The following is a 9,790-nucleotide window of genomic DNA, read 5'->3' as shown; positions in this document are numbered from 1 at the left end:
TCTCAACCTTCACGACGGGTCATCGTCCATCCAAGTCAGGCGGCGCTACGTCCCGGCGTATCCGTCATCAACTACTCCAAGCTCTTCCTCCACCGCTCATCGACGACCTCGTGCCATCTCCACCAGCAGTGGCACCATCTGCATCTGCATCACCAGCGATGTCGTCTCCTTCTGCAGTCGAAAGGTATGCACCTCGTGTTTCAATGACTTCGTTCGCACTATTTAATCTGACTGGTGTACGAGCTCTGCATACACTAGTCCTTTTGTTTATGCTTTTGAATCACACTAGTATACGAGCTATGCTTATACTAGTATCTGATATTGTCATGATTTATATTCTGGTTTTAATCTAGAAATTGCCTAAATCTTTAGCAACTATGCAGGAAGGACTTGGTTTTTGATTAAAAAAAACAAGAAATTTCGGTGTCTTTTACATGTTATCAACTTATCTACCCATTGTGTTCGATTTTAGGCTATTCTCCAAAAGCCAAGTACAAAGGAGTTGTTAGTCGGTGTGTTTACTTCTTAGCAACAGGAGACGTGGAACATGGCCACGTTCTCATTTTGGGAACGTCGTTCCGAGAACATTCACATTCGCGATTTAGGAACATTTACGTTTCCACGTCGCTTCAAGTACCCATTCCCTTGTGGGAACATAGCTCCTAAGATCTACTTTTGAATAACGTCACCACCAAGTGTGTGTGTGTGTGTGTGTGTGTTTGCCTAGCCACTTGTTGTGATAATGAGAGGATTGATGGTTATTAGGGTGTACCTGCTTCGTAAACCAAAAACTTTTAGGCTATATGTCTCGCTGTGCAGAGGCCCAGAGTGATTTTGTATCACCTTAGATGTAACGGGAAAGAAATACAAGGCAACAGAGGAACCGTGTCCATTTTTAGCAAATCGTTCATTCTTCTCTTTCTCTGCATCACTCGTTCACAGAAACTGCGGGAGGCCCCCAAACAATGAGCAAGAATTGAGGATCGGATCGCCGATCCATGGACCAGCTCCGCCAAGTGGGCGAGGCCCTCGGCGGCGTCCAAGCGCTCATGGCCTTCGCCGACGATCTCAGCATCAACCCGCGGCAATGCCGCCTCCTCGCCGACGCCTGCGCGATGGCCTTCGCCGCCGTCGCCGCCGAGGTGCGCGCCCACCTCCGCTTCAGCGAGCGCCTGGCCAAGTGGAAGCCCCTGGAAGCGCCGCTCCGGGAGCTCCACCGCGCCGTCCGCGACGCCGAGGCCTACGTCCGCCACTGCCTGGAGCCGCGGGACAGCTGGTGGGCGCGCGCCGCCGCGGCCACGCACGGCGCCGACTGCGTAGAGGAGCACATGCACAGCCTGCTCTGGAGCGTCGCCGTGGTGCTGGAGGCCGTCGAGCTTGTGTCGGAGGTCACGGGGTCCGACCCGGACGAGCTCGCCCGGCGGCGGCTGCTGTTCGCCAAGGATTACGACAGGGACATGCTGGAGCCGAGGCTGTTCCGGCAGAGGCTCGGCGCGCGGTACCTGGCTACGCGTGAGCTCGCCGCCAGGATGGACGCGGCGTGGAAGGAGGACCGGTGGCTCCTGTCGCAGTACCTCGACGAACGGAGGAGCCCGGGCTCGCCGGAGCCGCTGACGCGGAGCGAGCACCGGCTGGCCGACCTCCTGACCGCGCCGCGTGGGAAGGTGCACCCGGCGTCCGTGCTCCTGCAGGGCGACTTCCACGTCCGGAGGCGCCTGGTGGGCAACCTCAAGGAGGTGCAGTGGATGGGGGAGGCCTTCGCGGTGAAGCACTTGGTCGGCGCCGACGCCGACGCCGTGGGCGCCGAGGCCGCGCTGCTCACCTCCGTGGCGCACCCGAACGTGGCGCACTGCCGGTACTGCTTCCACGACGAGGACAAGCGCGAGTTCTTCCTCGTCATGGACCAGCTCATGACCAAGGACCTGGCCAGCCAGGTCAAGGAGGTGAACAGCGCCAAGCGGCGGGTGCCCTTCCCGCTCGCCGTCGTCGTCGATGTGATGCTGCAGATCGCGCGCGGCATGGAGTACCTGCACTCGAGGAAGATCTACCACGGCGACCTGAACCCGTCCAACGTGCTCGTCAGGACGCGGCACGGCGACGCGCACCTCCACGTCAAGGTCGCCGGGTTCGGGCAGTCCGCGGCGACCGTGGCCGCCGCCAACCCCAGGCCCAGCCCTAGAGCGTCGGCGAAAGCGGCAAACGCCATCAACGCCGCCGTCGCCGCCTCCAACCCTTGCATCTGGTACGCCCCGGAGGTGCTGGAGCAGGAGGCGGCCAAGTGCACGGAGAAGGCGGACGTGTACAGCTTCGGGATGGTCTGCTTCGAGCTGCTGACGGGGAAGATCCCGTTCGAGGACAACCACCTGCAGGGGGAGCACATGAGCAAGAACATCCGCGCCGGCGAGCGGCCGCTGTTCCCGTTCCAGGCGCCCAAGTACCTGACCAACCTCACCAAGCGGTGCTGGCACGGGGACCCGGCGCAGCGGCCGGCGTTCGCGTCCATCTGCCGCGTCCTCCGCTACGTGAAGCGCTTCGTGGTCATGAACCCGGCCCCCGCGGAGCAGCCAGACGCGGCGGCGCCGCCGCCCGTGCCGCCGGTGGACTACCTGGACATCGAGGCGAGCCTGCAAAGGAGGTTCCCGGCGTGGCAGTCCGGGTCCGGGAATGCGGCGCCGCGGGTCTCCGACGTGCCGTTCCAGATGTTCGCGTACAGGGTGGTGGAGAAGGAGAGGAACCGGGCAGCCATCCTGCACATCGGGGGCGGCGGCAGGGACAAGGCCTCCGACTCCAGCAGCGACGGCAACTCGCTGTGCGGGGACGAGAGCGGCAGCGCGACGCTGTCGGACGCCGATGCTCTGTCCGTGTCGAGCCGCGGCACCACCACCACGCGGTCGCTGCCGGACCGCGCCGGCAGCAGGAAGGCGTCGCCGAGGAAGGTGGATGGCAGCAGGGTCGCCTCCAGGCTAGCAGGCAAGCCTTCTGTCCATGCTGCTCCTCGTTGACACCTTTCGCTTTGCTATGGTCGATGATGCTATGGGGGAGAGATTGCATGGTGGTGCAGGGCCGCCGGAGAAGTCCAAGTCGATGGAGAAGTCCAAGTCGATGGGCGTGGTGAGGCCGCCGCAGATCATCAGGCGAACGCAGAGGATCAAGTCGGACGGCCACCTGAATTCTGCCGTGCCGTCTCCCCGGCGGCGCGGTTCCGGCGGGGGGCACGCTTCAGACTCTGAACTAGCCTGAGAATGCAGGAATTTTCGCTGTTGTATTCAGGTGATAACATTTTTGTCAACTAGACCATTGATTATGTGAGAATTACTTCTAAGATGTATGAATAAATGTTTCAAAAACAAAATGTTCCGAACAACCATCAAATGCAGAATTTATCCGATCACGTACATAAATTAAGCAGACGAATACACAACCAATCCAACCTTAAACATACAGTAACATACTTGAAACGGGCAGACAGGTGGATTCAAAATCCACGCATTAGAACGATACAAGGGCACACTGAACGCCGTCACAAGGTAAACCAAACCAAACATTTGGCGGTCAGATGGGCTAAAATCACCAGCAACCGCATGAAAGTGAAACGCGACAGAGGCAGAGAAAAATCATTAGAATCAACTATTAGCAGCACGCAATACCGCTTTTTAAGTTCAATCTCAGTACATCAACAAGGAATAGATTTTTTATGAGTTAGGCAAAATGCTTAGAGCTTTACAGCCAACTTATTACTTTTCGCACGATGCAGCAACAATTCTAGGACCTGAAGCCAGTAGCAGGATATATCAACATGGGCTGAGAGGGCCTGATGCTGAATGGAGCCGCAGTCATATCCTCCTACTCGCCCTGCCTACAAAAACAGAACTCCCCAAAACCTACAAAAATAGCAGTTGATAACGACCAGCACTACCCCCACTTCCTCAGTCTGATATCCTCATCTCTACTCCTAGCACATCCTTCACAACCTCGTAAGTGACAAATGCAATGGCAATTGAGGGCACCACCTGACGACGGCAAAACAAGGGCAGAATGTTACTATACACAATTTTAGAAACAAACTATTGACAGAACTCTAGAAACAAACTTAGAAAAGAAATTTTGATAAAAACTTCCTCAAAGAAGTTTGCCAACATTAGGCAACAACATCGAAAGCATGTAAAACTTATGTTACAAGGATTACCTTGACTGAATTAGGAACAAGACCCTTGTACAGAGCACCAACGCCTTCATGACGGACAGTCTTCCTGAATGCATCGATCATGCCATTGTACTGGAGTGCTTCTTTGCCTTTTCCAGTAATAATAGAGTCAGCATGGTTCCAACCAACCATCTGCATTCTTCTCCTGATGACATCAAGAGGGTATGCAACAGTCTGGCCAATAGTCCCAGCCACAGCTCCACACCCAAGCCTTGTAACTACATGCAGTTCGTTGTCATTTGCAAGGCCAAATGAATTTGTCTGGAGTAGCCAGTCTTTGAGGGACTCATATACAGCAAAGTTGAGGCCAACGTACGGAACCTTCATGAAGATAACCAAGCATAAAGCGGTAAGTACTCAGAGCATAAAGTGGTAAGTACTCATCAGCAAGAGCCCAAAAGGAAACCTACAACTCCGATTACAGATGGAAGCCACCCTCTGTATAAAGCACGAAAGCCTTCTTCACGGTAGACTGTACCCAGTGCATGAAACATACCACGGTACTGGTAGGGGGACTTGTCTGTCTGCATATGTAAGTTCACAGTCAACAAAACATCAAAAGAAATGGAATAGAAGTCCAAAATGTCTTATAGATTGGCTACCAAGATTGACAATCTCATGGTGCCTGAAAGCATTGAAAACTATACGGTACCTGAACAGTGATCCTACCCCTAACCATATCCATCGGGTAAGTAGCAGACATGGCTATGATACCAGCACAGGCTCCAGCTCCAAGGCGCAAGAGTGGAGTAAGCTGAGCATCCTCTGTGGAACATACAAATGTTGTTGAATTCAGAAACTTCTATCAACTTCATGTGATAATGCACAGTTAAAAATGAAACCAATTGTTTCATGTGAAGCTCATGCATGCATGAAATATTTTATACCACAAAGCACAACACAATTTGCAAATTGTGAATCAATGTGAGGTGAAATTATCATCTTTTGTGCAGAAACTTTTGAACCATGTGTAATCTGAAAACATCAATACATGGCAAGTAAGAAGTATGTTGTGTCTCAAGGAGTTGCAAATGATATCACCAAACTGAACATTCAACAGCAACTTTTAGCATCGCATGTAGACTCAGCAAACTAGTAAAAGACATGAAATGCTGACACTTGCATATGGGCATGAAGCTAGTGTTCTACCCATTTCTCCACTCTATATATGAAGTACTGAAAAAAAATATTAGGTTAACTGATTTCAGTTACCTATTTGACGTCATAAAGAAAGAGCATGTCTGGCACACCTTAGTCTAAAGTTGGTGAGCAACCAAGCACATAATGTTTTTGGCCTTAAGCCACGGCAAGGGTGACAGAGTTGGGCAACAAATGAAACATGCATAGGCCACAAGTTAAGAAATAAAATTTTCTCGACGCATGCAGTTCATTCAATAGAAAACCCAATTCATGAATTAGGGATACTGCCAAATCCTACACTCCTTGAAAATATTTGCAACAAGCACAGACAATGATTAGGAGTTAGGTAAGGCCAAGATTTTACGCAACACGATTATCTAATAACTGGGAGCTAACCAAAACAAAACGTATACGGCAGGTTTGAGAAAAACAAGTTTTGTAGAATATGATGACAATCTCCACTTGAAAATAAATGAGTACGCAGGAAATCTTATTTGGACAGTAACATAGTAGCAAAAGGCATACCTTCCCCAGTCTGTTGATGGTAAGCCCACAGAATTCCCCTGTAAAAACAAACAGAGAAAGGCAGACAATCAATTATTGCTTTGCATGACACTGAGAACAGAGAAAAGAAGAGTAAAAAAGTGAAATGAAATGCTTCTAACCAATTTCAGGATAAAAGAGTAATCATGCAACAGAGAGAAGGTCTGCAAACTACAAATAGTAGTTAAGTGGTAGCTGAACAGGACAACTTATTAAGAGTGATTGGAAAAAAGAGGACACACTTTGACGCCTGCTCGTAGCTAAAAAACTTCACGGCAGAATTTGGAACGATCCTTGCACAATTGGTACCATTGCCCTTGAAAAGTCCACGGAGGCCCTCAGTTCTCCAGATATACTTGAGACCCTGAACTGTACCATTGTACTTGATGCTGTGTGGATTTTGAACCTGAGTAAGCATTGCAAATTAAGTGAGAGGTCAACTCCACATAATTTAGAACCCCCCCCCCCCCCCCCTCCCCTCTTTCTTTTCACACACAAACACTGTGGGAAGCATTACCGACTGATGAAATAGGGTTGAGCAAGATGAGATCTTTTTAAGTTTTAACCCAACACTATATCTCACAGGACATACTGCTTCACATTACAAACAAGAGCAACCTATGTGCACCCAAGGCTACTTCACTTGTGTTAATTATAAAAGTAAGACATGTCTTGCATTAGAATAAATAGAGCAAATTAGATATACATTAACACGGTCAAGATTCAATTTGCATGCTGTCTCTAGCTATGCTAGTACTAAAAAACACTGTTACCACATTAATCAGAAAAGTTCATGTACAACAAATTTATACAACTCACAACCCAAGTTCTTAAACCATTCAATGCAATCCTTATTTATGGAGAGGTAGCACAAAACAGGTTGTTAACTTGTTATATATAGCAGTGCTCAGTCAACCATACACTGTTGATTTGAACATTAAAAAGAACCTAGGAAAATTCATCAGAACAGGGAATTCACCTGAAGCAAGATTTTCAATCGTTCAAGTGGAGCAACAGCAGTACGTGACCTGTGGAAAATACAAATAAAGTAATTTAGAGCACGCAGAGACACCAATAGTTGATCTAGGCGAATACTTTGTTTAATTTATTTACAAGCCAAAATGAAGCACATCAATGAGCAAAAGACCATTCCATCAACATATCATTAAGATATTACTAGTTTCCATCTGCGTTTTCAGTATGCATCATTTGAAAATGACCAAAACGAATTAAGTACAAAAATAGTTTAAGCTCTGACTTTAGCTGACTATTAAAACATAATTTGGCTAGTCCTAGCAAAGGAAGACAAGATCAAGTCGCCATAGTCTTCTACCAACCAAGGATATCAGAGTGTTGGTGATGTACATGATGGCAGTGATGACAAATGACAATAGGAAGAACAGTATACTACTAAAAAATGCTGAATACATCTAAACTAATTCCAAATAATGAAAAGTGACTGGGTAGAGACATCTACAGCAAAATTCTGATGCGTGAACTCCATGGCGAATCGTTCCTTTTCAGGTGGATTTGTCGGTTATTACTGAACACTGACCAAACCAGAAAGACAGCTCGTTATGTCTAATCTAGAACACAGTTTTACTATTTCCTTCATAAAAACAAATCCATCCCCAGGTGAGCAAACTCTGTTGAACGCTGGACGCATCCCTAGCAATTTAATACCAATATAGTGAGAAGGAACAAAACGCACAAACAACAGACTACTGAAATTTAAGGTCCAAAGAGGACCATTATGGCAACTGGCAAAAACGCATATGCATCTGGAATTTTTAAATTATTCTTGGGAATGGAATCCTGTCTGGAGAATTAATAATAGATCAACCAAAACTCGAGTACCTGGCAAATGGTTTAGATCAGTGGAGAAGAACAGCCCATGGTCAATGTGTCTCCCCGCGTGGTTTCCCAGCGAATCAAACCAAGTGACCAGTCAACGAACCGAGATCTTAGTGTCTCGCGTGTAGGGTTTAAGACCGGTGCGATTCCAAAACAGATCACACGGCCGCGCCCAACGATCGGGCATCAAGTCGAGATAAGCCAGGCCAAGCACACACACAACTCGTGCCAAGCACGCACACATCCCGTGACAAGCAGCACGGGAACCCCCAATTCCCTATACCAGGAGCCAGACGACACCCACACGGATCAAACTCTGGGTAGCCTACAACAACAAAATCCCAGAAAGCCGAACCCAATCGGTAGCCTATACAACAACAAAATCCAGAGCCGAACCCAATCAGGGAAACCCCTACCTAGAACAACCGAATGGCACAGGCACGTGAGGACAAATCCAAGCCCAGGAGGACTGGAGGAGGAGGACGATGACGACGAGAGGCAGAGGATCGGAGCAGGGGAGAGTCGAGCGAAGTGAAGGCGACTCACACTCCTCCCGCGACGCCGCCAGCGACGAGCGACTTGCAGATGGTGAGGATCTGGTGGCCGGGCGCCTTAACCCCCTCGCGCGCGAGCTTGGCCTCCTCCGCCAGGTTGACGATGGTGGTGACGGCCGTGTCGCCCCTGCTCTTCCCCACCACGTCCTCCGACGCCATCTCTCCCCGCCCGGCTCGCCCGCGCCGCCAAGGAGGAGGAGGTTGAGGACGCCGAGTCGGGCTCGGCTCGCGCTGGGGTTTTGGCGGCGGCGGCGGCGGCGGCGGGAGGGGGGTGGGAGCGGTTCGTGCGCGCGTGCGGTGATGAGCGAGAGGGGAGAGGCGGGTGAATAGAATAGAGAGGAGGCGATGGGTGTTAAGCAGCTGGGGCCTGGGGCGGGCGTCTGGTTGCGGACGCGGTTAGCTCTCCCTGCTTGAGCGCCTGAAAAGGCTACGTGCACGCGGGCGAGGCCTACACCGCTGGTGCGGCTGGGGTCACGGAAGGAATGCTGGTGAAGTGGGGCCGCCGTGCAGTGAGAGGAAATCGGGACGGGGTGTGTGCGCGGATCGTTTCTGCGGCCCTGCGATTCGTGGGGAGAGCCGGAGTGGAGAGATCTCGCCGTCCGTGCTCATCTCTCCCTCTCACCCCGCGCGATCATCCTTGAGATGGGCGAGCGGGGCCCGCACGTCAGTTGCACGTGCTGGGAGCTGTGGATCAGTGAGGGCGTCAGGAGGTTAACGGAAACCTAGATCCGTCCGGGACGGCGTGCTCCGCCGGGCCTGCTGACTGGGCTCTTCTAATCAAATGGCGATGCCGGCCCTTTTTGGGTTTTTTTTATTCAAGATTCTTTTTCAAACAAGAGGCATACGTTGATTAAAAAAAACTAGAGGCATGTGAAATATTCAGTCTGTTGGTTGGTCGGTTTCTGGACTGATAAGCCCAATTTATACTAATTTATTGTGAGAGAAAAACATTATTAACTGACTGATAAGCCCTGGCTGAAACCAATAAGCAAACATACTATACGTAACTGAATTATGACAAGAACCCGTGAGAAATGTCTGTGCCTCATGTGTGAAGTTTTTTTTGCATCTTGGATCCAGGCATATTTCTTTTTAATATTATTTGTAAACTACTTGAATGAATATGCTTAAAGTGTGTTTGGATCCCATGGGTTATTAGAATAACTAATAACAACCGCTAATTAGCTTTACTCCATCCGAACGACAGGACTGATGGTGGGCCAAGTACAATTAGCTAAAAAAACTAAGATCCGCGGTGGCTAGACAGCCTCTGAATATTCTGACTTAAGAAGAAAATCTTCTCACACACAGACAGAGAAAACCTTCGAATCCCTACCCCACTCATACACAGCGGCACCGTAACTCCGTGAGATGAGCTAGCCACATACATGTGCTTTGGAGGTGGGACAGACGAGGGAGTTTTTTCCCCTTAGTTCATTGTTAATTTTGAGCCTGTTCGCTTATTTGTTTCAGCCAGGGCTTATCAGCCAGCCAA

The 9,790-nt window shown here is 50.0% G+C and overlaps 2 protein-coding genes across 2 annotated transcripts; one reads left to right on the top strand and one right to left on the bottom strand.

Annotated features, from left to right (window-relative positions):
• The first annotated feature begins 863 nt into the window (after nt 1-863).
• LOC136511609 (uncharacterized) lies at nt 864-3,465 on the top strand. The gene is made up of 2 exons (XM_066505651.1): nt 864-2,970; nt 3,062-3,465. Exons 1-2 carry the CDS (start codon nt 999-1,001, stop codon nt 3,238-3,240), a joined length of 2,151 nt encoding a protein of 716 aa, XP_066361748.1. The 5' UTR covers nt 864-998; the 3' UTR covers nt 3,241-3,465.
• Nucleotides 3,466-3,606: 141 nt separating this feature from the next.
• Nucleotides 3,607-8,602, bottom strand: LOC136511610 (mitochondrial adenine nucleotide transporter ADNT1-like). The gene is made up of 8 exons (XM_066505652.1): nt 8,288-8,602; nt 6,867-6,915; nt 6,130-6,293; nt 5,870-5,907; nt 4,857-4,969; nt 4,615-4,728; nt 4,187-4,525; nt 3,607-4,010 (listed from the first exon to the last, which is right to left on the bottom strand). The coding sequence occupies exons 1-8, from the start codon at nt 8,452-8,454 to the stop codon at nt 3,927-3,929; spliced, it is 1,068 nt and encodes a 355-aa protein (XP_066361749.1). The 5' UTR covers nt 8,455-8,602; the 3' UTR covers nt 3,607-3,926.
• Nucleotides 8,603-9,790: the final 1,188 nt, after the last annotated feature.

The sequence above is a fragment of the Miscanthus floridulus genome, chromosome 16 (assembly GCF_019320115.1).
Source record: "Miscanthus floridulus cultivar M001 chromosome 16, ASM1932011v1, whole genome shotgun sequence".
Lineage (NCBI taxonomy): Eukaryota > Viridiplantae > Streptophyta > Magnoliopsida > Poales > Poaceae > Miscanthus > Miscanthus floridulus.
Note: the sequence above shows the minus strand (reverse complement) of the source record. Positions and strands in the feature narration are given on the sequence as shown.